The sequence below is a fragment of the Hyperolius riggenbachi genome, chromosome 2, assembly GCF_040937935.1.
Source record: "Hyperolius riggenbachi isolate aHypRig1 chromosome 2, aHypRig1.pri, whole genome shotgun sequence".
Classification (NCBI taxonomy): Eukaryota; Metazoa; Chordata; class Amphibia; order Anura; family Hyperoliidae; genus Hyperolius; species Hyperolius riggenbachi.
In genome coordinates, this window is record NC_090647.1 from 250,458,580 (window position 1) to 250,485,541 (window position 26,962).

Below are 26,962 nucleotides of genomic sequence, written 5' to 3' on the forward strand. Positions count from 1 at the left end.
AGGAAAGAGAAAGGCATGACTGGGGGGACAGGACTGACTGGCAAGACTAACTGACAGGACTGGCTGGCAGGACTTGACTGACTAGACTGACTGGCAAAACTGACAGGACTGGCGTTATAAGACTTGACTGACAGGGCTGACATGGCAGGAATTGCTGCCAGGACTTGACTGACAGGGCTGGCGTGACAGGACTGACTGACGGGGCTGAAGAAATGGCATGGAAACCCGTTGAGGCTGTGACTCGATGCAATAGCACTGGGTGATTGGTTTGTATAAATACCCTGACCTTCGCGCCAGTGCTGAAGCCAATGGCGGGACAGCGTCTGTTGTTACACAAGAGGCCTGCATTGGAACCAGGGAGTGGTAAGTGGGACAGTACCTTTACACTGGTGCTATGGTATTGATGCTGCCCTCCATCATTTTTTTTTTACCTCAGTATTGATCTACTGTATATGCAGCGGTGCATTTGTATATTTTCTTTATTCACATTTTATTATTTAGTTATGCTGTAATTTTTTTTCTTCTTTCTCCTAGTCTAAGTTAATGCAGAAAGCATAGGGGTATTTCTCAGTTATTTACAGCATCAGACTACAAGATCTTCTGTGATTGTTTCTATGTATGTACCTTTTTTTGGTAAGCAGTACCTTTATGTGTTGTTTTTGTCTTTCTGAGATGGATGTTACAAAACTCTGATGTATAAAGGTTACAAAACTCATACTAAACAACATGGAAGTCAGGCAGGACATTTTAACATTCTGCCCAAAAAAAAAAGTATGTATTGATACCTAAACAGTCAAAAGGTATTCTGTATAAATTTGATGAAGAAAATACATTTGAATACTAATTTAGATATGAGACTTCAAAATTAGTTCTTTGTTAATTATTTGGAGTTTACAAAACCTAACTCATAGCTCCCAACTGTCCTTCTTTTGGAGGGACAGTCCCTCTTTGGGAACCCTGTCCATCTGTCCCTTTTTCTTTCTCATGTGTTCCTCTTTCAGGACTGATGTACAGATCTGTGTAAATATATATATATTTTTTTTACTGAAAAACGAGCTTAATTGACTTTAAACTTTATTCCCATCCTTTAAATTGATATATTTCTTGTATTCAAATGTTAATATGAAGGAGAATAAACCAGGATAGAAAGGATCAGTGTTGTTTGAATTAGAAAACAACATATTTTTCTTATGAAATGTTTATGGTATGCGTTACTAGGAGGGGGTGGGGGGGGCATGATTGGGGTGTGGCAGGGGCATGGCTTAAGTGTTCCTCTTTCTTATCTTAAAAAGTTGGGAGGTATGGCTAACTGGTACAGAAACTCAGAATATTGCTTCCCAAGTATTTGGTAACACCTTGTATATTTTTAGACTAGTAACTTGTCAGACGCATGTTTTGGAAATGACATTTGGGCCTGCATACTGTATGAGAAAAGTTCCTAATGTAGCGGGTTAAAATGAGTGAAATAAGTACTACTAGAATCTATGATTACTGAAGACTTTATGGCTGTTATGGCTGCACCTCGACCACTGTATGCACCATAAATATACCCTGTAGCAGTATGTGAGTACATTTGTGCCAAACACTTGTATTCTACTGTTCATCAGAGTGATCATGAAACCATGCAAAGGCTGGTCTATCCCCTTCTCTCCAGGGCAACTGCACCACATCATCATAGTGCACTACATTACTTTTTCTGCGAGTTTCTGACTGCATGATTGAACAGTAAAATGCAAGCATTAACAACATTTGTATAATTGTAACACGTTTATTGTTATACTGTAAAGCATGACGGGTGCAACCATAATAAATACAATTCTGCCTGGAGAGGAACTTCTGGTTGTATGTTAGATTAAGGGAGGAAACAAGTATATTCTGCAAAAGAAAGTGTTGCCTTGCTGGTCTGTTTGAGCAAACATACAGTGCTGCCCATAATTATTCAAACCCTGGCAAATTTTGACTTAAAAGTTACTTTTATTCAACCAGCAAGTAATTTTTTGATGGGAAATGACATAGGTGTCTCCCAAAAGATAATAGGATGATGTACAAGAGACATTATTGTGGAAAAAATAATCAATAGAAAAGCCTTTATTGGCTATTACAGCAATCAAACGCTTCCTATAGTTGCAGACCAACTTCTTGCAAGTCTCCACAGGTATTTTTGCCCATTCATCTGTAGCATTGAGCTCCAAATCTTTCAGGTTGGAGGGTCTTCTTGCCATCACCCTGATCTTCAGTTCCCTCCATATATTCTCAATTGGATTCAGGACTCTGGCTGGGCCACTCCAAAACGTTAATGTTGTTGCCTGCTAACCATTTCTTCACCACTTTTGCTGTGTGTTTTGGGTCATTGTCGTGCTAAAATGTCCACTGGTGCCCAAGGCCAAGTTTCTCTACAGACTGCCTGATGTTGTTGTTGAGAATCATCATGCATTGCTCTTTTTTCATGGTGCCATTTACTGTGATTAGGTTCCCTGGTCCATTGACTGAAAAACACCTCCAAAGCATTAGGTTCCCACCACCTTGTTTGGTAGGGATGGTGTTCTTTGGGTTGAAGGCTTCTTTTTTTACGCCAAATGAAGGAAACATCATTGTGACCAAACAAATTTTTGTTTCATCTGACCATAACACAGAAGACCATAAGTTTTCTTCTTTGTCCAGATGAGCATTTGCAAAGGCCAAGTGAGTTTTCGTGTGCCTTATCTGGAGAAGCGGCGTCCTCCTTGGTTTGCATCCATGGAACGCAATAATGTGCAGTGTCTGTTGGATTGTCTGCCTTGAGATATTGCCACCAGCAGAGCCCAGATTCACCAGGATGGCCTTGGTGGTGATCCTTGGGGTTTTTTCACCTCTCTCACTATCCTCCTGGCCAGCACAGGTGTCACTTTTGGCTTCCGAGTCCCGACCATGTCCTCTGAGATTTTCCACAGTTTCGGAATTTTTTAATAATACTTTGCACTGTAGCCACTGGAACTTAAAAACATGTAGAAATGGCCTTGTAGCCCTTTCCTGACTTGTGAGCAGCCACAATGCGCTGGTCCTCACTGAGCTCCTTCTTTGTCTTAGCCATGACAGTCCACAAACCAACTGCAGAAAGCTGCTGTTTTTCACCTGTTGAGTTGATTAAAACAGCTGTTCCCAATTAATCAGGGTAATTATGATGCTTTAGAACAGTTTGGACTATTTAGAATGGTTTAGAACTTTGGATTTTCCCACAGACTGTCACAGTTTGTGAAGGGTATGAATATGAATAATTTTGGAATGGATTATTTTTGCTCAAATGTAAATAAAAGCTGAGAAATGTTTTTTTTTCCACAATAATGCCCCTTGTACATCGTCTTATTATCTTTTGGAACACATCTACAGTATGTCATTGCCCACCAAAAAATTACTTGCTGGTTTAGTAAAAGTCATTTTAAGTCAAAATTTGCCAGGGATATGATTAATTATGGGCAGCACTGTATGAGAAGGTGCAGGTTTAGCGTCACATGCATATACTGTTCACATTTCTGGATATCCAGACAGATAAAGGGTGGTTACTATGACGCCGTCGATATGACATATTGAATGCGTCATGGAGTTACAAACGCCAGTTTCTTTGCAAACCAACCAAAATGACATTTGTTGGTTTAAAATCACTTTTTTTTCCTCTCCTTCCTGGCTCTACTAGCAAGCCCTGGCAGTTTTGTGTGAAATTTGTCACCTAGCGTTTCTGGGAAGTTATATAGCCCCATCCATCACAGATAAGCCTGGCATAAATCGTAAAGCCCAAGTTTCTGGGAGACTGGTGTCTCTAGCTTTCACACCTCCACACAGAACTAGCAAATGCCCAGATCTTATCAGTTTCTCTCTGGAAGCAGCTGACCTACTGTGACCTCAGGAATCCCAATATCCATATTTCCTTCACATTTTCTTCATAATTCATCGCATAGCAAATCTCTATGCCCATCAAATCTGCACAGGTTGTGTGATTCCGCAGGACGCTGGTTCTGAGAGGTTTACGGACCACTCGGACTCCCAGATCTAGCGTAAGACTGTTTTAAAATAACCCTCTAATATCCCAGGGGTCTGACCCCCAAGTTTGGTATCACCGTTCTTATTAAATTCTGACAAACCTAAAAATGTTACTAAATTTAACATAACCTGTATGGTTTGCAGATTACCACACCTATCATGATTCAGGTATATTCCTGTGTCCATGAGAGGGGCGGGCATATCTCCTGTTCCAAAGAGGTGTATGATCCACGCCCCCTAACCCCTCCTGCTGGAGTGAGGGCTATAACTACAGAGAGCCCAGAAAGCTCTGGTGTCCAAGTCCATCATCTGGAATCTTTGTCTATAACATCTGACAGGACAGCTTGACACTGGCAGAATCTCCATTTTGGATTTCTCACTGGCCGCATGGCAAAACTGCCATCTTGGACTTTCCTCCAAAGACTTACGATTGCCGCATGGACTACCAATAACGGTATTTGAACTGTATATCCAGACATTCTGTTTCTTTTCATCTCTACTCTCTTTCTATCAAAGCAAACTGTTCTAAAGTAAGCTCTGTGTGTATGTAGTTTTAGAATAAAAGTAACGATTTTTATCGTTCAGTCTTGTGCCTGTTCTGGTCATCTGATTGCTGCTATAACGAATCTGCCCTCTGAAGAGTCAGTCATACTACCGCATTGTTTTATTATTTGCTTATAAATTCTTGATTTGCTAGCTAGGTTGTAAATAACCGTTTCTTCCTTTTAGGATTATCCAGTACCAGATTTCCTGTGCGAAATCGATAACTTTAGTTTTTCGATTGTAAATACAATTCGAGATTGCATCATATATAGACCCAGTAACCTTTCTTTAAACGTCGCATTGCTCACAGTCTTTAATCCTTCGGAAGTGACTATTCCCCGAACGGTGACTGGAGCATGTCGAACGTGATTGGGCTGGCTACCATATTGTGATAGCATTGGGGTCTCCTCGCCCTATCAATTGGGGAGTGGTGGCAGTGTATTTACCCGATTTCCAGCACGAAATCAATGTTTTTTTAGTTTACAGATTGTATATACAATCAGGATTGTACATGTATGGGCACCTCCAAACAGGGCCGGCCTTAGGTTTCACAGCGCCCTGAGCGTAACCAGATTTTGGTGCCCCCCCCCCCCCCATTCATCCTCTCTACACACGCCACGCAGTGCATTGGGAAGAAGATTTCAGTTAAAACGCGTTAAGTGTGAAAAGAGCCATAGGAAAACATGGGACTGACTTTGAACATCAGTTTTCTTTCTGTTTTAACTGAGAGCAACTGATTAAGTGTAAAAGGGCCCTAAGTGTATATAGGCTGCTGGTCTTGTATATGTAGGCAGATCCCCCTTCAGTGTATATATAGGCAGATCCCCCCTTTAGTGTATATATAGGCAGATATATACACCAAGGGGGATCTGCCTATATATACACCAAAGGGGGGGGGATCTGCCTACATATACAAGACTAGTAGCCTATATACACTAAGGGGGGATCTATCTATTATAGGCAGATCCCCCCACCCTTAGTGCATATAGGCTACTAGTCTTGCAGGCACATCCCACCTTTAGTGTATATATATTAGGCAGATCCCCCCTTAGTGTATGGGTAGCATGGTGGCGTAGTGGTTAGCTCTCTCGTCTTGCAGCGCTGGGTCCCTGGTTCGAATCCCGGCCAGGGCACTATCTGCAAGGCGTTTGTATGTTCTCCCTGTGTTTGTATGGGTTTCCTCCGGGCACTCTGGTTTCCTCCCACATCCCAAAAACATACAGATAAGTTAATTGGCTTCCCCCTAAAAAATTGGCCCTAGACTATGATACATGCACTACATAATATAGACATATGACTATGGTACGGACTAGATTGTGAGCCCCTCTGAGGGACAGTTAGTGACAAGACAATATATACTCTGTACAGTGCTGTGTAATATGTTGGCGCTATAAAAACTTAAATAAATAGTGTATATATAATATATACACTAAGGGGGATCTGCCTAATATATATACACTAAAGGGAGGATCTCCCTACATATACAAGACTAGTAGCCTATATACACTAAGGGGGGTTATCTGCCTATTATAAGCTGTTCCCCCCTAGTGTATATAGGCTACTAGTCTCGTAGGCAAGTCCCCTCCTTTAGTGTACATATATTAGGCAGATCCTTGGTGTGTGTATATATATATATATATATATATATATATATATATATATATATATATATATATATATATATATATATATATATATATAAAATAAAAGTAGAGTGACAGACTGTACTAGGAGAGCGCCAAGTGGATGGATTGTTACCCAACAAATGACCTAAGTATTTTAATGAGAGCCGGAGAGAAGTCGAAGAACAGACAAGCAACCTAGAAAAGATTGTTTTATCAATAACGAGTAATTAAGACATGCTCTCAGCCAGGGAGAAACATGGAAATCAGAACTCCTTGCCAGATCTCTCCGCGTCATGTCCAGCCACGTCATGACGTCGCCTGTCACGCTGTCAGGATGACGCGGTTCTGGAGGATGCCCAGGCCGAGCTCAGCAGTAAACGTTTCCCGACACTGACTGTGGCCGACTCGGGGGGTGGTCGGCATGGCGGAGTCGGGGCAGGATGTCCCCGTGGACGGTAAGTGCTCACTCACACGTAGCTTCCGTTTCGCTCTGCTTTCTAGTGAGTAGGTGAGGGGTGGGCCGGGCAAAGCCGGGCCATGCATTGCTCAGCTTAGGCAGCTAGAGAGAGGGTGCCTGTCAGCCGGTGTGTGTGATGTGCCGGGAGGGAAGGAGGTGTACCGCTAGCTGTGTCTGGCTGCATCTCACACCCTGACTGCAGCCTGCAAGCTTTCATTCTGCAGCTGGCTGGCTGGCTGTGAGCACAGGCTGTAACATGCTGACAGCATCCTGAGCTCAACACTGGGCTGTCATCTTCTGGCACAGTCACCATCCTGCGTACTGTTGCAAGAACTCAATACACCATCCTTGGTGTGCATGCTTATTTTGTTCATCTTAGGTGAAACTTAGCCAGTGATAGAACTGTAGTGGGTGCAGCCCCTGTGGTTACTTGGGGGACCACTTTTTTTTCCTCCACAACTCGCCCTTAGTCACTGTCCACCCTATGTGCAGATGGTTACTTGGGGGGGACCACTTTTTTTTTTTTATCCATAACTCGCACTTAGTAGTCACTGTCCACCCTATGTGCAGACTAGCACTTCGATCACTCAGGCGACATTTCAGGGACAATGCTGTACAAACATGTAGGCTAACGAAGTGGTGGGCATAGGGCCTGCAAGGTGGCATCTCGCAGCAGGTGGGGGGAATTGGGAGGACCATGCTTTTGGCCAAAGTGAGCTTCCAGGCTGATCGCTGGCTGAGGAGTGGATACCATTGGGTGTTCACCTGCTAGATGCTTGGCAGATGTGGTTGTTATTGCAGTGTTCTCCCCAGAATTTTTTTCCAGCCGAGTGGCATGAAATAGTAGCCGGGTGGCATGAAATAGTAGCCGGGTGGGTTGAGATGAAAATGCAGGGCAACTCTGCTTACAGCATAGGAGGAGGTGAGCCGATGACAGCCGGGTGGTCACCAAAACCAGCCGGGTGGAGCACCCGGCTAAAAGAGCCTGGGGAGAACACTGTATTGCATGCCTATGCATTATTTGTTTCATTTAGCATGTGTACGAGAATTAAGTGTAACTGCACGCGGGGACATTATAGGAAACCTTAAAGGATATCCGAGGAGAAAAACAATTGTATCTATCCTCTTTCTCCGTTTTATAAATACTATAATCAATAATACTGACAGTAAAGTGTTTTATGGCTGTAATTACTTATCAGTGAGAGGGGTACACTATAGTCTGACCCAGTCCAACCCGGTCCTGACTCGGACAGAAACTGTCACTTCCATACCTGATGTTTAACTCTTTCAGGCAGAGAATGAAAAAAGTAACACAGCTTAGTTATATGTTTGACACTGTACACACACATGCCTATCTCATCATGTCACATGTCACCTCGGTTGTCCTTTAAGGGCCTGAGCCCATTGACGCAGTTGTATCTGCTTCTGTCCGCTTTTCAGCATCTGTACCATCGATGAGTAATTGAAAAGAGGACACAACTGCATCAGTGGGCTCCGGCCCTAAGTGTGTAAAAAAGAAAAAATAATTTATATTCACTTACCTGGGTTTCTTCCAAGCCCCTTTAGTCCTGCAGGTCCTTTGCTGTTCTCCTAGTCCACTGCTGTCACTGTATGCGCTGTCCCAGCCACACACATCTCCTTGCTCGAGCTCCCATGGCCGACAGCATTCTGCACATTCGCACTTTGTATAACTTGCAACTGCACATGCGCAGATCACGCATGGTGATGGAGGTGCAATCTACTGCATGCGCAGTAGCCTGTAGCTGACTTTTGTTGAGGCATAACGGTGAAGACTGGGAGGACAGCGAGAGACCTAATGTACTCTGGGGGGCTGGAAGAAACCCCATGTAAGTAAATATAAACTTTTATTGACTACTTAAAGCGGAACTGAAGAGTATTTTAAAACACAGTTTCACTTACCTGGGGCTTTTGCAAGCCCCCCAGCAGCTGTCCTGTCCTGCGCCGGCCCTCTACGCGCCGCCACTTCATTTTGTTTATCAACTTGTAAGTGGAGGGGCACAAGTGTATCCTTTTCACGCGTTCCCGTCTGCGCTATTGCGGATTGGAATGCGAAGCGGCAAAACCGAAAGTAGCTGGCGGCGTGAAAACGGAGGCTAGTGGAGGACCGGTGTGGTACAGGATAGCTGCTGGGGGCCTGCAGAAGCCCCAGGTAAGTGAAACAGTTTGTTTTTAAATACTCTTTAGTTCTGCTTTAAGATTAAGGGTGCAATCAAACTAGGTTCATTGCATAATACTGCATGCCACTAATTCTCTTATGTGAATATGCCGATACCATTGTATGGGATGTGAGTTCACCTGCGGTACTACTGTGAAACGCATAGTGGGAAATGCTCTAAAGGTGCGCACACGCCTATTAATGGATGTTGCCTGCAGGGGATCGAGACCCGAGCCCCTTGGTCGACATTGCTGGGCTACACAGACACGTGTCAGCTGTGTAGCTGACGACGTGCTGGGTTGCTATGTGGGGAGGCAGAGAGACAAGGGACGTGTGGGGGAGTGGCGTGAACAATGTGATAAGCCGTCGCGGGGGTAATTTGATTCCGTGGAGCGGAATGTTTGGTGGTTGGGGGCCACTGTACACATCAGGGCTGTAGAGTCGGTACAAAAATCATCCGACTCCTCAGTTTATGAAACCTCCGACTCCAGGTACCCAAAATGGCTCAGACTCAGACTCCTTAGTCTAATACTTACCAGGGCGATGGATTTGGTACAAAAATCATCCGACTCCTCAGTATATAAAACCACCGACTCCAACTCCAGGTACCCAAAATTGCTCCAACTCCAATTTCGACTCCACAGCGCTGGTACACATGCCGGATTATTGCCTGGGGCTGTTGTTATAGCTTAGTCAGGTGTATGCATGAGCCTTAATAGCTGTGTTTACATAGTGGGCGACTGCAGTGAACAGTGGTAGAGTACCTGGCACTAGAGCAAGTAAAAAACTCTTATGCTAGGTAATACCATACAATTTTCTGGCAGATTTACCTGCCAGATCAATTTACAACATGTCCGATCTGAATTTCGATTTTCTGATCTTTTTTTTTAATAGTTTTTTTATTTGATTTTTGTTCTGTTCTATAAAAATCGGAAAATTGTTCAAAATTCAGATTGGACATGCTGTAAATAATCGAACTGGCAGGCAAATCTGCCAGAAAATTGTATGGCGTGTACATAGCATTAGTATTTGTTTACTGCATATGGGGAAAGTGTGAGAGTCTTAGCCCTTCTGACGGAGGTTTTTTCAAGGGGGGGGGGGGGGGGGGCTGCATGGAGAGGAGAGTTATGCAGCGTATCATATACAGTGGCTTGCAAAAGTATTCGGCCCCCTTGAAGTTTTCTACATTTTGTCACATTACTGCCACAAACATGAATCAATTTCATTGGAATTCAACGTGAAAGACCAATACAAAGTGGTTTTACACGTGAGAAGTGAAACGAAAATCATACAGGATTCCAAACATTTTTTTATAAATCAATAACTGCAAAGTGGGGTGTGTGTAATTATTCAGCCGCCTGAGTCAATACTTTGTAGAACCACCTTTTGCTGGAATTACAGCTGCTAGTCTTTTAGGGTATGTTTCTACCAGCTTTGCACTTCTAGAGACTGAAATCCTTGCCCATTCTTCTTTGCAAAACAGCTCCAGCTCAGTCATATTAGATGGACAGCGTTTGTGAACAGCAGTTCTCAGATCTTGCCACAGATTCTCGATTGGATTTAGATCTGGACTTTGACTGGGCCATTCTAACACATAGATATGTTTTGTTTTAAACCATTCCATCTTTGCCCTGGCTTTATGTTTGGGGTCATTGTCCTGCTGGAAGGTGAACCTCCGCCCCAGTCTCAAGTCTTTTGCAGACTCCAAGAGGTTTTCTTCCAAGTTTGCCCTGTATTTGGCTCCATCCATCTTCCCATCAACTCTGACCAGATTCCCTTTCCCTGCTGAAGAGAAGCACCCCTAGAGCATGATGCTGCCACCACCATATTTGACAGTGGGGATGGCGTGTTCTGAGTGGTGTGCAGTGTTAGTTTACCGCCACACATAGCATTTTGGCCAAAAAGTTCCATTTTGGTCTCATTGACCAGAGCACCTTCTTCTACATGTTTGCTGTGTCCCCCACATGGCTTGTGGCAAACTGCAAATGGGATTTCCTATGCTTTTCTGTTCACAATTGCTTTCTTCTTGCCACTCTTCCATAAAGGCCAACTTTGTGTAGTGGATGACTAATAGTTGTCCTATGGACAGATTCCTCCACCTGAATTGTAGATCTCTGCAGCTCATCCAGAGTCACCATGGGCCTCTTGACTGCATTTCTAATCAGCGCTCTTCTTGTTCGGCCTGTGAGTTTAGGTGGACGGCTTTGTCTTGGTAGGTTTACAGTTGTGCCATATTCCTTCCATTTCTGAATGATCGCTTGTACAGTGCTCCGTGGGATGTTCAAGGCTTTGGAAATCTTTTGCAGCCTAAGCCTGCTTTAAATTTCTCAATAACTTTATCCCTGACCTGTCTGGTGTGTTCTTTGGACTTAATGGTGTATTTGCTCCCAAGATTCTCTTAAGGCTCATACACACATCAGACCATAGTCTTTGGAAAATGAAAGATCACAGACCAATCTTACCACCCTTCATGTAGTATGAGAGCCATACTCTACACAGTCTTTTCTATGGAGCTGAACTCCACATCAGAAAAAAATCTTTGCAAGATGCTGCACACACAGATGCTGTACAGACACAAAAGATCAGTATCTGCAAAAGATCTGTTGCTTCCAAGAATCCATTCCCGCAAATTGCAATGATAGTCTATGAGATCTGCAGATCATCATACACACATGATTTAACTGACATTCATCTGCAGATCAAGCAATCATCCGCAGATCTGAAAATCCATCCTGGTGGATCTGATCTGCAGATGAATGTCAGTTAAATCATGTGTGTATGATGATCTGCAGATCTCATAGACTATCATTGCAATTTGCAGGAATGGATTCTTGGCAGCAACAGATCTTTTGCAGATACTGATCTTTTGTGTCTGTACAGATCCGTGTGTGCAGCATCTTGCAAAGATTTTTTTTCTGATGTGTAGTTCAGCTCCATAGAATAGACTGTGTAGAGTATGGCTCTCATACTACATGAAGGGTGGTAAAATTGGTCTGTGATCTTTCATTTTAAAAAGACTATAGTCTGATGTGTGTATGTGGCCTTAGACAGTCTCTGAGGCCGTCACAGAGCAGCTGTATTTGTACTGACATTAGTTTACACACAAGTGCACTCTATTTAGTCATTAGCACTCATCAAGCATCGTCTATGGGCAACTGACTGCACTCAGACCAAAGGGAGCTGAATAATTACACACACCCCACTCTGCAGTTATTGATTTGTAAAAAATGTTTGGAATAATGTATGATTTTCGTTCCACTTCTCACGTGTAAAACCACTTTGTATTGGTCTTTCACATTGAATTCCAATAAAATTGATTCATGTTTGTGGCAGTAATGTGACAAAATGTGGAAAACTTCAAGGGAGCCGAATACTTTTGCAAGCCACTGTAGGTTAAGGTGGCAACACTTGGTATAGGGGGATTATCAATACTGTCCCTGTAGTGTTTTTTTTGTTTTTTTGTTTTTTTTTGTTTGTTTGTTTCTTCAGCTACAGAAACATAATCAGTAATGTAACCATGTGGAAGTGGAGGTGCAATTAGCACTTTGTCATGCATCGCTGCAGGACTTTATAGAGAGTCAAATATATTTGCTAAAATTATCTACTATGTTTTGAAAGATGAGTTGAGTTGCTCATGTGAAGCAGATATAATGGAAAAAACATGTAATCAGTTTCATCAGGTGATAAGACCATGATTTGCTGGTCAAAGTCATATGTCACTTCTGTTTCCTGAGTAGGCGAAAGCAGGAAGTGATGACAGCAGTTTGGAGCCTTACAGATTCATCGCTTGTTTACATTTCATCATGTGTAGAATATGGACATCTGTAAGGCAGAGCTCATACTTGTACCTGTGATCGCTTTTTACATGTTTGTGGGGCTGCTTCTTAGCACACATTGAATATGCATGTTATTGTGCATACCTTTGGCTGCCATCAAAGAAGGCTTTTAAAGCAAACCTGTGACTTTTAAATAGAGAGAAAGTAACATGCTTACCTCAGCATTGTGAAGCATAAGCAGACACGATAGAGCACTAGCAAAAAACACCAAAAATCCATGTTGATGGACAGTTATACAAACTCTAATATCAAACAGATGCCCACAACATCAAAAATAAACCAAATCTCCAGCTCCATCTTGCATATCAATAATCTTTATTAAGGAAGAAATGCTCATTAAAAACAATTAAAAAATGTTAAGGTACACGGGCTGAGCCACAAAGTGTGGACCATATATTCAATACATAGATACAATATCTCACATTGGGTAAGGAGGACAATCCCCTCTGTCTCAATAATCAGTCATTCTGAATTGCAGTGCCACACAGAAATATAAGGTATACAATGTTGTAAAGCCCTCAGGCTAGATAGGTGAAAATGAACCTGCGCAGCCGCAAATAGAAGATCAGACTAAGACAAAAGCTTAGACTTACCCTGCATGTGCTGGTATCCACACAAGGAGGCCCGGCCCGGTACCTATCTAACGCGTGTCGGACATCCGTCCTTCATCGGAGATGATGTGTAGTGTATACATCTCTCCTTAAGTAGCCCTGAACTTCCGCGATCGGGAGGCGTGGCCACGCCCCCCCGCCGGACAGGAACAAGCGTCATTGACGCATGCACACTATCCGGCGCACCGCCGGAACCAAGCCTCATTGTGGTGTCAACCGGCACCAGGAAATATTTAATTACTGTGGAGCGCAGAATCATACAAGATAAATAAACATAACATATATATATAATATAACATAGCTGATCCGCTAGAAAGCACCTGAATAAAAAACGCTGGGGGAATTTACATATACATACAGATTTTACATAGATATGAATATACATACACTTTAAAAGCTCGTATAGGCTGGAGCAATAGGGAATAGATATAGAGAAGCCGACCATCACAGTTGAAGCCTGTTCAACTACTACCCTCTAGTGTTCACAAAGTATAGTGCATGCCAATTTACTATATACTACTGTGGCTAAACAATGCATATAGATCATAAATAGACATAGCCACAGCATTCCTATCATCTGGACATGTGTAGTAGCAATAATAAAATTAAATTAAAAAAGGGGGTCCATACCAAAAACCCACAGGATGTTCTGAACACTCCACAGGAGTTGTGTGAAACAATGTGAAAGTGTGAACGTAAGATGGGTTATATATGTGTATATATGCAAATGCCTATGCACACATATACACATCCAAGGTGCGAGTCGTGCATGAAAAATATGTGCGTGCATGTATAACTCAATATCACATCAAAGTGCTAAGTGTAAAATACATTGATACAATTGTACAAAATATATATATAAATACAGTGCATGGGTCAATATATATAGCCATCATTCAGATCTCAAGGTGAGCTGTCCATGAGTGGATACGTTCACTTGCTTGCGTAGTAATTATCATGTAGGTAGACTATAGACCAAGATCCACCTACTACAAATGAAACACAGACAATCATGAGTACTTGCTCACAATAAAAGTGACATATTTACATAGTCCAAACTATGGACTCCACACCAAATGAGTGCTCCCCTACTTCAAGTGGCCCCCCACCAAGAGAGTGACCCCACATCAAGGTACTGAACTGTACCAGTGATTTGTGCAAACCATGAGCCGCAGCGAGGTGATACTTACAACACCGAGCTAACGGCTAACAAACTATATTCAAAAGCAGTGCTCCTGTACCACCTAATGAAGCATCTATTCAAAAGCAGTGCTCCTATACCACTATGAACACTAGAGGGTAGTAGTTGAACAGGCTTCAACTGTGATGGTCGGCTTCTCTATATCTATTCCCTATTGCTCCAGCCTATACGAGCTTTTAAAGTGTATGTATATTCATATCTATGTAAAATCTGTATGTATATGTAAATTCCCCCAGCGTTTTTTATTCAGGTGCTTTCTAGCGGATCAGCTATGTTATATTATATATATATGTTATGTTTATTTATCTTGTATGATTCTGCGCTCCACAGTAATTAAATATTTCCTGGTGCCGGTTGACACCACAATGAGGCTTGGTTCCGGCGGTGCGCCGGATAGTGTGCATGCGTCAATGACGCTTGTTCCTGTCCGGCGGGGGGGCGTGGCCACGCCTCCCGATCGCGGAAGTTCAGGGCTACTTAAGGAGAGATGTATACACTACACATCATCTCCGATGAAGGACGGATGTCCGACACGCGTTAGATAGGTACCGGGCCGGGCCTCCTTGTGTGGATACCAGCACATGCAGGGTAAGTCTAAGCTTTTGTCTTAGTCTGATCTTCTATTTGCGGCTGCGCAGGTTCATTTTCACCTATCTAGCCTGAGGGCTTTACAACATTGTATACCTTATATTTCTGTGTGGCACTGCAATTCAGAATGACTGATTATTGAGACAGAGGGGATTGTCCTCCTTACCCAATGTGAGATATTGTATCTATGTATTGAATATATGGTCCACACTTTGTGGCTCAGCCCGTGTACCTTAACATTTTTTAATTGTTTTTAATGAGCATTTCTTCCTTAATAAAGATTATTGATATGCAAGATGGAGCTGGAGATTTGGTTTATTTTTGATGTTGTGGGCATCTGTTTGATATTAGAGTCAGCATTGTGAAGCCTCTGGATCCTCCAGCGGCTTCCCGCGTCCTACCTGAGATCACCGATCAAGCGCTGCGACCCTCTGGAGTGCGCACCTTTCAACAAGCCTCGTCATTAAAGAGAAACAGTGACTAAGAATTGAACTTCATCCCAATCAGTAGCTGATACCCCCTTTTACAAGAGAAATCTATTCCTTTTCACAAACTGATCATCAGGGGGCTCTGTATGGCTGATATTGTGGTGAAACCCCTCTCACAAGAAAAGGACCATGTTCCTGGCAGTTTCTTGTCTGTGAACCTTGTTCAGTGTTCTCCCCAGAATTTTTTTCCAGCCGGGTGGCATGAAATAGTAGCCGGGTGGCATGAAAAAGTAGCCGGGTGGGGCGAGTTGAAAATGCAGGGCAACTGTGCTTACAGCATAGGAGGTGAGCCGATGACAGCCGGGTGGTCACCAAATCTAGCCGGGTGGAGCACCCGGCTAAAAGAGCCTGGGGAGAACACTGTTGTTGCATTGTGGGAAATAGCTGTTTCCAACTGCTAAAAAAAGCAAGCAGCAGCTACATCACCTGCCAGCAGTAAAAAAATGTCACCATGTGATAAATGTCAGAATATAAATTAGGTACACTTTAATACAAAAAAAGCACACCTGTCTTTGGGAAAAAAAACAGCTTTTTTCTTTTTTGGGGGTTTATTTTCCCCAGAGGTGGAAATTTGCATTAGACGTGAGCAAACTCATTGATTTACATGGACTGTCAGTTCCAATGCCTTTTACAATTGCAGAAAAATGTTGGTGATAAGGAAAGCAAGCGCTGCTACCAAATGTCTACATGATTTCTACACTAATGGTCCCATCAAGTGCCATGGTAGTTCTTGCTTTCCCAATGAAAATGCAATACTATCTCAGTGGAAAAACCACCAGCAAAGCAAGTGACTATGCTTTTGAGAGTAAAGTCTAAAGACAAGTTCAGTCTAGTGTTAGTATTTCATTAAACAGTATGAAGTGCAAAACTGAAAGTCTAATATCCATAGACACCAACCAAAACATATTCTTTTAATATTCTGGGTTGCCATTCATTTTCTTCAGCGTTTGATGTGCTGTTTTCTATAAAAAGAAAGGTGTTTTTTTTATCAGTCTCTCAAATCTGTCTAAAAAAAAAAAAAAAGTGGTTAGTGAGTGTATGCAAACAGTCTTTTACATTTTGATTAAAAAGTTTTCAAATAAGACAACACAATGAATGCATAGATGTCCACATATACGTTTGTTAAGGTCCTGCATAGAGTCCTTGACAATTTTTTTTTTTTTTTTTTAACGAATACTAGTTTCCACAAAGCTTGCTAGATCAGTGTTTTTAGATCTTTCTGTTAGTCGTTTCTGTGGTGTATTGAAGTATATTTACAAGCATTTCATAAGTTTCATAGGCCTCAATTCACTAAGATCATGCTAGAGATAATAAGGCAAGAGAAAACTTACCTCCACACGTGAGAGTTATCTTACCTCTTCATGCCTTATGCCATGGTGCTCCATCATGCTGGAAAAGGCATTGTTTACCAAACTGTTCTTGGATGTTTGGAAACAGTTGCTATCATAGGATGCTTTGGTGTCATTCTCTGGTCATGGCATTAGGCAAAATATTGAGTTAGCCCACTCCCTTGGATAGGAAGCAGCCCCCAAACAAATAATCTCGGATGCTTTATTGTTGACATGAGACAGGATTGATGGTTGCTCTCACCTTTTCTTCTCCAGGCAATTACAGTGGGATGCAAAAGTTTGGGCAACATTGTTAATCATCAGTTTTCCTGTATAAATCGTAGGTTGTTATGATAAAAAATGTCAGTTAAATGTATCATATAGGAGACACACACAGTGATATTTGAGAAGTGAAATGAAGTTTATTGGATTTATAGAAAGTGCTTAGGCAGCTGCGTAAATGTAGGCACTGTTGTTGATTCCAAAACCTTTAGAACTAATTATTGGAACTCAAATTGGCTTGGTGAGCTCAGTGACCCCTGACTTGCATACACAAGTGACTCCAATTATGAGAGAGTATTTAAGGGGGAGTCAATTGTAAGTTTCCCTCCTCTTTTTTTTAAGTTTCTCTGAAGAGTAGCAACATGGGGGTCTCAAAACCAGGGCTGTGGAGTCGGTCCAAAAATCCACCGACTCCTCAGTTTAGGATTCCACCGACTCCGACTCCTCGACTCCGACTCCTCTAATTTGCATATTACAATTTTGTTGATTAAAAGTATGTAACATGAAATTCGTCTCTTAACTGCCAACGCTTAGGAATTTTACAAGACAACTGAAGTGAGAAGGATATGTAGACTACTATATTTATTCCCTTTAGACTAAAACTAGTCCTTGGTAAGAGTACTTGTAAAAGGTACAAACCGGAACAAAGAACACCTATCAGGCCCTAGGCAATGTAAGTGTGGGTACATGTAAGAATGATGTGCAGGTACTCTGCAGGGGAATGAGGAGATTGTAAACAGACAACACCTCTGTGTTCAATGTGCACAGCATTCTCAGTGGATTCCCTGCAGCTCTGTGGGGAGTGCATATGTAGAGTATAGTACCACTGTGTAACAAAGTAAACCTGAGACAGATTAAATTAAAGTTTTATACATACCTGGGCTTCCTCCAGCAGCCTTCAGGATAATCAGTCCTTCGTTGTCCTCCTCCACCACCTGGATCTTCTGCTATGAATCCAGGTACTTTAACCAGTCGGGTGTAGTGCGCATGCACACACTCCGCCGCCAGGAGCATACTACACCTGTGCAGCACTATTGCGCAGGTGCAGAATGTTCCTGGCTGTGGGAGCGGCATGCGGCCGGACAGTGCTGACTGGCTGAATTACCAGGACTCATAGCAGAAGATCCGGGTGGTGGAGGACAGCGAGGGACTGATTAGCCTGAAGGGGGCTGGAGGAAGCCTCAGGTATGTATAACACTTTACTTTTCATCCGTCTCAGGTACCCTTTAATTTGTAGTCACCAAACAAAATTTTAACAACATATCAAATTATTTGATTTCATCAGCAAAGAGAGTGCGTACATTTGCATAAATCAGCATCAATGCAGAATTATTTCCATCTCGTTGACCATCTCTATTAGTGACACAGCTACACATCAGGCTTTATTCTTACAGCATAGATGTTATTTAGTATATATAAGAGATTCCTGTGTACACATCATATATACAGTCACAATCAGATATGTATATCTGACCTTAAAAATACGGGGACTGCTTTATTGAAGCAGCACAAGTAACTCATTTTGATTGGTTTATTTCATTTTTGTGGACTAAGCACAGCTATTACTGTATATATACTGTATATATACATTATTTTTAATGACTATTATCTGAGAAATAGAACATTTTATCATATTTTCTATTTTAATTACAGTTACAAATTCATTAGGAGTCAGAGTCGGTGCATTTTTTCCCGACTCCGACTCCAGGCACCCAAAATTGCCCGACTCCACGACTCCGACTCCACAGCCCTGCTCAAAACAACTCTCAAATAACCTGAAGACAAAGATTGTTCCCATCATGGTTTAGGGGAAGGATACAGAAAGCTGTCTTAGAGATTTTAGCTATCTGTTCCCACAGTTAGGAACATATTGAGGAAATAGAAAACCACGGGCGCAGTTCAAGTTAAGGTTCGAAGTGGCAGACCAAGAAAAATCTCGGATAAACAGAAGCGACGAATGGTGAGAACAGTCAGTCAACCCACAGACCAGCACCAAAGACCTACAACATAATCTTGCTGCAGATGGAGTCACTGTGCATCGTTCAACCATTTTGCACACTTTACCCAAGGAGATGCTGTATGCGAGAATGATGCAGAGGAAACCTTTTCTCTGCCCACAGCACAAACAGAGCCGCTTGAGGTACGCTAAAGCACATTTGGACAAGCCAGCTTTATTTTGGAATAAGGTGCTGTGGACTGATTACACCAAAATTGAGTTATTTAGGCATAACAAGGGGCGTTATGCATGGAGGAAAAACAACACGGCATTCCAAGAAAAACAGTAAAATATGGTGGTGTTTCCACCATGCTGTGGGGCTGTGTGGCCAGTGCAGGGACTGGGAATCTTGTCAAAGTTGAGGGACGCATGGATCCCACTGAGTATCAGCAGATTCTGGAGACCAATGTCCAGGAATCAGTGACTAAGCTGAAGCTGTTACGGGGCTGGATCTTTCAACAAGACAACGGCTCTAAACACTGCTCAAAATCCACTAAGGCATTCATGCAGAGGAACAAGTACAACTTTCTGGAATGGCCATCTCAGTCCCCAGACTTGAATATAATAGAAAATCTGTGGTGTGAGTTAGAGAGCTGTCCATGCTCGCAAGCCATCAAACCTGCATGAACTAGAGATGTTTTGTAAAGAGGAATGGTCCAAAATACCTTCAACCAGAATCCAGACTCTCATTGGAACCTGCAGGAAGCGTGTAGAGGCTGTAATTTCTGCAAAAGGAGCATCTGCTAAATATTGTTTTCATTTCTTTTTTTGTGGTGCCCAAATTTATGCACCTGCCTAATTTTGTTTAAACAATTATTGCACACTTCCTGAAAATCCAATAAACTTCATTTCACTTCTCAAATATCACTGTGTCTCTCCTGTATGATATATTTAACTGACTTTTTTTTTTATCGCAACAACCAATGATTTATACAGGAAAATCATGATGATTAACAAGGTTGCGCACACTATCGCATCCCACTGTATTTGCCAAATGCCCCAAACATTCGGAAAGATGTTATATCAGTGAAAATCATTTTACCCCAGCCCTCAGCAGTCCAATCTCTGTATTTTTTTTTTCAGAATATCAACCTGTCCTTGATGGTTTTTCATAGAGAGAAGTGGCTTATTGCCCTTCTTGACACCAGGAGATCTTCCAAAAGCCTTCACCTCACTGTATGTACAGATGCATTCATACCTGCGTGCTGCCATTCCTGAGCAAGCTCTACAGTGGTGGCATCGCGGTCCCACAGCTGAATCAACTTTAGGAGATGTTCCTGACACTTGCTGGACTTTCTGGCCTTCTTCACAACAATTGAACCTCTCTCCTTAGAGTTCTTGATAATACAATCAATGGTTGATTTTAGGTGCAATCTTAGTAGCAGTAATATCCATGCCTGTAAAGCCCTCGTTTACGCAGTGCAATGACTGCATGTGTTTCGGTGCATGGTTAACAGAGGAAGAACATTGATTTCAAGCATCACCTTCCAGTCTGCTATTCCAACTCAATCAGCAAGACAGAATGATCTCCAGCCTTGTGCTCATCAACACTCTGAAAAGATTTCAGCTCGTCCTTTTGTGGCACCACTGAAACGCAGTGGATTTTTTTTGGGGGGAGGGGGTATCTTAGCAATCGGATCCGCCGTGATGGTCGTTATTGCTACGCGACAATAAGTGATGTTACGTGGTCGTGCGCCTGTACCCACATTGCGAAATCGCAGAAACGACTGCCCGGCTTTTAAAAAATTGTCGGTCGGGGTAAAATCGTCGGGAAAAGGTACTGTGCTATTTGCTGTTGCAAACAAAACCCTGCGATTCCCCCATGAGGAGATGGACTGGCCTAAAACCTGTTGGTTCTGTCAGATTTTAACTGCCAACTTTTTTCCTTTAACACTGTCTGGGAAATGGTATTGTGCTTAATAGTTATGAAAGTTATAGTGTTTCTGTGTGCATTGTTTGCTGCTTTGCTAGTGCATTGTACATGTCCCTTACATAATCTTATTAGTAATCGGCTCAGTTTTATTCAGATTACATCTTGCTTTTGTCATTGTTTTGTCAGATTACAATTCTGTGTTTTGTAAGTATTGTGCATAACAATATTTTATATTTCTCATGCACAATAACAGTACAGTTTATGCAGACATTTGGAATAACTTTCATTATTTATTTTGAGACAGTTGCCACAAATTTATTTTAGTTAATCTTTCTATTAGAAAAATGTATTTTTACTCTATTATTATAAGAACTATCCTACACATGTAAACAATCCACATTATAATGCAGTCTATTATAATTTGTCGTAGGTGTACTATAGGTCATCATATAGATTGGTAAACTAATGGACTAGAGAGACTGCAGCTGCATCAAGGCAGTCTGAGTTTCCATGACCTATGCTTAAAGGGAACCTTAAAGAGGAACTCCAGTGAAAATAATGTAGTAAAAAAAGTGCTTCATTTTTTACAATAATTATGTATAAATGATTTAGTCAGTGTTTGCTCATTGTAAAATCTTTCCTCTCCCAGATTAACATTCTGACATTTATTACATGGTGACATTGTTACTGTGGGCAGGTTATTTAGCTGTTTCTAGCTGCTCTGTCTGTTACAGACAGCTAATAACAGCTATTTCCTGTCTCTGAACATTGTTACATTGTGGCAGTTTGCCAGCAGTACCGCGGTATTCAGAGCCTCTTGTGGGAGGGGTTTCAGCACAAAATCAGTCACACAGCGCCCCCTGATGGTCTGTTTGTGAAAATCATTGTATTTCTTATGTAAAATGGGGTATCAGCTACTGATTGAGATAAAGTTCAATTCTTGGTTGGAGTTTCTCTTTAACCTCCTGAGCGATAATCCCGAGCTGAGCTCGGGGTATGTCGCGCAGGAGGATTTCTCAGGCCCCGCTGGGCCGATTTGCATAATTTTTTTTTTGTTACACGCAGCTAGCACTTTGCTAGCTGCGTGTAACTTCCGATCGCCGCCGCTCGCCGCCGATCCGCCGCTACCCGCCGTTCCGCGCAGCCCCCCCCCCTCCCCAACCCCTTGCGCAGCCTGGCCAATCAGTGCCAGGCAGCGCTGAGGGGTGGATCGGAACTCCCTATGACGTCACGACGTCCATGACGTCGGTGACGTCATCCCGCCCCGTCGCCATGGCGACCAGGGAAGCCCAGCAGGAAATCCCGTTCTGAACGGGATTTCCTGCTTACTCTGATCGCCGAAGGCGATCGGAGTGGGTGGGGGGATGCCGCTGCGCTGCGGCTATCATGTAGCGAGCCCTGGGCTCGCTACATGATTTAAAAAATAAAAAAAATTAAAAAATAGTGCTGCGCCACCTCTTGGGCGATATAATTGTATCGCCCAGAGGGTTAACTGTGGGCCCCAAAAAAATTCACTTACCTGGGGCTTTCCCAAGCCTCCTGCAGCCGAAAACGAAACTTAGCCGCGGAGGGAGACCGGAGGGCACCGAAGGACCGGCTCAGGCACAGGACGGCTGCAGGAGGCTTGGGAAAGCCCCAGGTAAGTGAATTTTTTTGGGGGGCCCACAGTCAAGGTTCCCTTTAAGGCCTTTTTTTTGCATGGGAGGCTGAAGGAGGTGATGCTCTCGTGCACTGGCTGGAGCAGAGGCAGCTACCTAATTGAGTCAAATCTGAGCATGGCCTTGCCAAGGTATGGTTTGATATGGTTTTTGGGTTGCCAACTAAAGGGGCACTACAGCGAAAAACTGTAAAATTTAAAATGTGCAAACATACAAATGTACTTTTTTTCCAGATTAAAATGAGCCATAAATTACTTTTCTCCTGTGTCGCTGTCACTTAGAGTAGGTAGTAGAAATCTAACAGAAGTGACAGGTTTTGGACTAGTCCCTCTCTTTATAGGGGATTCTCAGGGATATATTTGTTTTTAAAGAGTAACTCCAGTGAAAATAATGTAATAAAAAAAGTGCTTCATTTTTACAATAATTATGTATAAATGATTTAGTCAGTGTTTGCTCATTGTAAAATCTTTCCTCTTCCAGATTCACATTCTGACATGTGTTACATGGTGACATTGTTACTGTGGGCAGGTTATGTAGCTGTTTCTAGCTGTTCTGGCTGTTACAGACATCTGTAAACAGCTATTTCCTGTCTGTGAACATTGTTATATTGTAGCAGTTTGCCCAGAGTACGGCGGTCCCAGAGCTTCTTGTGAGAGGGGTTTTACCACAATATCAGTCATACAGCGCCCCCTGATGGTCTGTTTGTGAAATGCAATAGATTTATCATGTAAAAGGGGGTATCAGCTACTGATTGGGATAAAGTTAAATTCTTGGTCGGAGTTTCTCTTTAAAAGCCCTTAGTGAATGGCAGTTGCTCTGTCCAACTGTCAAAAAACTGTGTAGGAAGCAGGGAAGCTGGCCAGCATCATTGTTTAAATCCTTTTTAGGGAATAACTTTATAAAGAATAAAAGCCTTGCTGATAATTCCCTATGAAGAGATGGACTAGTCCAAAACCTGTCACTTCTGTGAGATTTCTACTACCTACTGTGACAGCAACATAGGAGAAAAGTAATTTATGGCTCATTTTACTCTGGAAAAAATGTACTTCTTATTTGTATATGTTTGCACATATTTTACATTTTTACAGTTTTGCGCTATAGTGCCCCTTTTAACTGCACTGTGGGTCAAATGATGACATGCAGTGTGGTTACTCGGCAGCGCAAAAGACACTCCATGTCTAGTCTGTTAGCTGGCAGAGGGGTGGCTAAACTGACAGTTCAGCTGTCAGTGTGAAAGAGGCACATAGCAATCTTGATACACCAGAGTAAGGTTACCCAGCCGCACACCACTTATTGTAGCTGAGGTGCAAATGATCAGACCACCAGGTGGAATCAACATGTATGTAATCCAAAAAAGATCAGCACACTCAATATTAATAATGTAAACCTCTTGCTGTTTATTACAGAAGTTATGCACAGTGAAAAAAACATGTAAGACAGATGCCAGTAAATTGCAGTAGATAGGCCTCATAAACCCCCAAAGTCCATCAAATGCCCACTGGTAAACCGGTCGGGCTATCCGAGGGCAAGAGTCCATAATCTACAGTACTTAGATCTATGTGTCCTAAAGCATGGCAGCAGACACTGGCCTAGAGCTGTTTCGGGCGTTCTGCCCGTCCTCAAGCTGAAAAATGTGCACTCATTATAACCTTCCACATACAGAACTTAAAGGGATACTGTAGGGTGGGTCAGGGGAAAATGAGTTGAACTTACCCGGGGCTTCTAACGGTCCCCCGCAGACATCCTGTGTTGGCGCAGCCACTCACCGATGCTCCGGCCCCGCCTCCGGTTCACTTCTAGAATTTCAGACTTTAAAGTCTGAACACCACTGCGCCTGCGTTGCCGTGTCCTCGATCCCGCTGATGTCATCAAGAGCGCACAGCGCAGTCCCAGTATGGTCTGTGTCTGCGCAGTACACTCCTGGTGACATCAGCGGGAGCGAGGACACGGGCGTGCAGGCGCAGTGGTTTTCTGACTTTAAAGTCAGAAATTCCAGAAGTGAACTGGAGGCGGGGCCGGAGCATCGGTGAGTGGCTGCGCCAACACAGGATGTCTGCGGGGGACCATTAGAAGCCCCGGGTAAGTTCAGCTCATTTTCCCCCGACCCCCCCCCCCCCCCCCCCCCCTACAGTATCACTTTAACCAGCTGGGCGGTATGGACGAGCTCAGCTCGTCCATCACCGCCGGAGGCTGCCGCTCAGGCCCTGCTGGGCCGATTTTCATGAAATAAAGAGCAGCACACGCAGCCGGCACTTTGCCAGCCGCGTGTGCTGCCCGATCGCCGCCGCTCTGCGGCGATCCGCCGCGAGCAGCGGCGAAAGAGGGTCCCCCAGCCGCCTGAGCCCAGCGTAGCCGGAACAAAAAGTTCCGGCCAGCGCTAAGGGCTGGATCGGAGGCGGCAGACGTCAGGACGTCGGCTGACGTCCATGACGTCACTCCGCTCGTCGCTATGGCGACGATGTAAGCAAAACAAGGGCGCCGGAGGCGATCGGAAGAACGCCTCCGGAGCGCCCTCTAGTGGGCTTTCATGCAGCCAACTTTCAGTTGGCTGCATGAAATAGTTTTTTTTTTATTTAAAAAAAACCCTCCCGCAGCCACCCTGGCGATTTAATCAGAACGCCAGGATGGTTAAAGAAAACCTGTAACATAAAAGTGCCCCTTGAGGGTACTTACCTCGGGAGGGGGAAGCCTCTGGATCCTAACGAGGCTTCCCCGTTGTCCTTCGTCCCACGGTGGTCTGGCTGGGCATCTCTGAACGGCGGCCATGTAAATATTTACCTTCCACGGCTCCAGCGCAGGCGCAGTAGCGGGTCTCTGCTCGGGATCCAGTGAAAATAGCCGATCCCAGTCGGGTCAACTCTACTGCACAGGCGCAAGGTCGTCTTATACGCCGGGTGTCATTGATGCTGGGTGATACGCCCTATTCTGTACCCGCCTCTCAGATCTCGCTGCTAGGACTGTAGTGAAGCTGCGCAGGCGCACATGTGTGAGATCTGAGAGGCAGACAAGGAGGTAAGTGGGATACAAGGGAGGGCCAGAAGGGTGAAAGAGGCATGTTTTATGGGCACAGCGCAATCTATTCTTCCATGCCGTCCTGATAAACGGGTAGACAAGGAAAGCTAACCAATCCACTTAGGGAGAGGGAGAGTTGACCAATCCATCCAGTCAATCGCCTATATGCTGTTATATTCTGGGTACCACATGCAGTACAGCTAACAGTATCTGTTCATACATAGCACCAGCATACGATTTATTTACATTTTGTATTTGGTGTGCGTTGGAAGAGGGAGTAGTCTTATACGGCGGGTATATCCCAAACTCTATTTTAACTGGAAAAGTTGGGGGGGTTGTCTTATATGCTGGAATATATCAATTTAATAAAATGTTTCAGGTATGTTCTAAGATTGCATTCAAACTAATGTACTGGGTTCACAACACATACCATACATATTCTTACCCATTAAAATGTGTATGTTCTTAGTAAAAAAATACAGCACTTTTCAAAGTAAATGTGAGGGGTGTGGGGAGAAGTTTATACTGAGCATCTGGCTAGGAACCCACTAGAGCGTTTTTGGAATTGCCGACAATCGACGGCGATTCCCCAAAACACTTTGCCAATGTTAAGTGAGTAGGGGGAAACCCATGAGTGTGATTGCGATTATTGGTAATTGCAATCGCAGGACATGCAGCATTTTTGGGTTTGTGCTCATTGCAAATTGTATAAGCGCTGCATAAATCTCTTATGAAAGTGATTATGCAGCGATTTAGGTGGCCGAGCGATCGCGGTTTAAATAAAACTTTAAATACTCACCCAGTGTCTGGATTACCTTCTTCCGTCTGTAGTCCCGCCCCTAAAGGAAAAGGTCACAGGTGCTTCTCTGATTGGTCCTAGAATATTACCTATGACCTCTTCTATTAGGGGACAGGACTTTGGTCGGAAGAAGGGCGCCTGGTAGGTATAATGAAAGGTTTAAAAAAAACAAAATGCATCGCGAATCAGGAAGTTTAGCCCTTCAGCGATTTTCTAGTGGGTTCCAGGCCTGAGAAGTGTATTCAGTTAGAACCAGCTGTCAGAAATAAGAAAGAAACAGGAGAAATTCCTGCAGTGTGAATGGGGGCACAAGGTGACTTAATTTACCAATTGTGCTGTAATAGTGAAAATCTATGGGGGTGGTTCCACTGCAGCTTTGCAATCGCAAAAACACTGTTTGCAGCAGGGCTGTGAAGTCTGAGTAATTTTGGGTACATAATCACAGTTGGGGTCGGTGGTTTCACCAAATCCACAG

General features: G+C 43.3%; 1 protein-coding gene across 2 annotated transcripts in view; it reads left to right on the forward strand.

Annotated features, from left to right (window-relative positions):
• Positions 1–6,505: 6,505 nt before the first annotated feature.
• Positions 6,506–26,962, forward strand: part of RABEP1 (rabaptin, RAB GTPase binding effector protein 1) — a 99,069-nt gene continuing 78,612 nt past the window's right edge. Inside the window, exon 1 of one of the 2 annotated variants that reach the window (XM_068268491.1) lies at positions 6,506–6,637. In XM_068268491.1, coding sequence (XP_068124592.1) covers positions 6,604–6,637 — 34 coding nt within the window. In that variant the 5' untranslated portion in view covers positions 6,506–6,603. Of the gene's footprint in view, positions 6,638–23,537; positions 23,686–26,962 lie in introns of those variants that run through there. The other variant, XM_068268492.1, reaches the window with a different exon arrangement.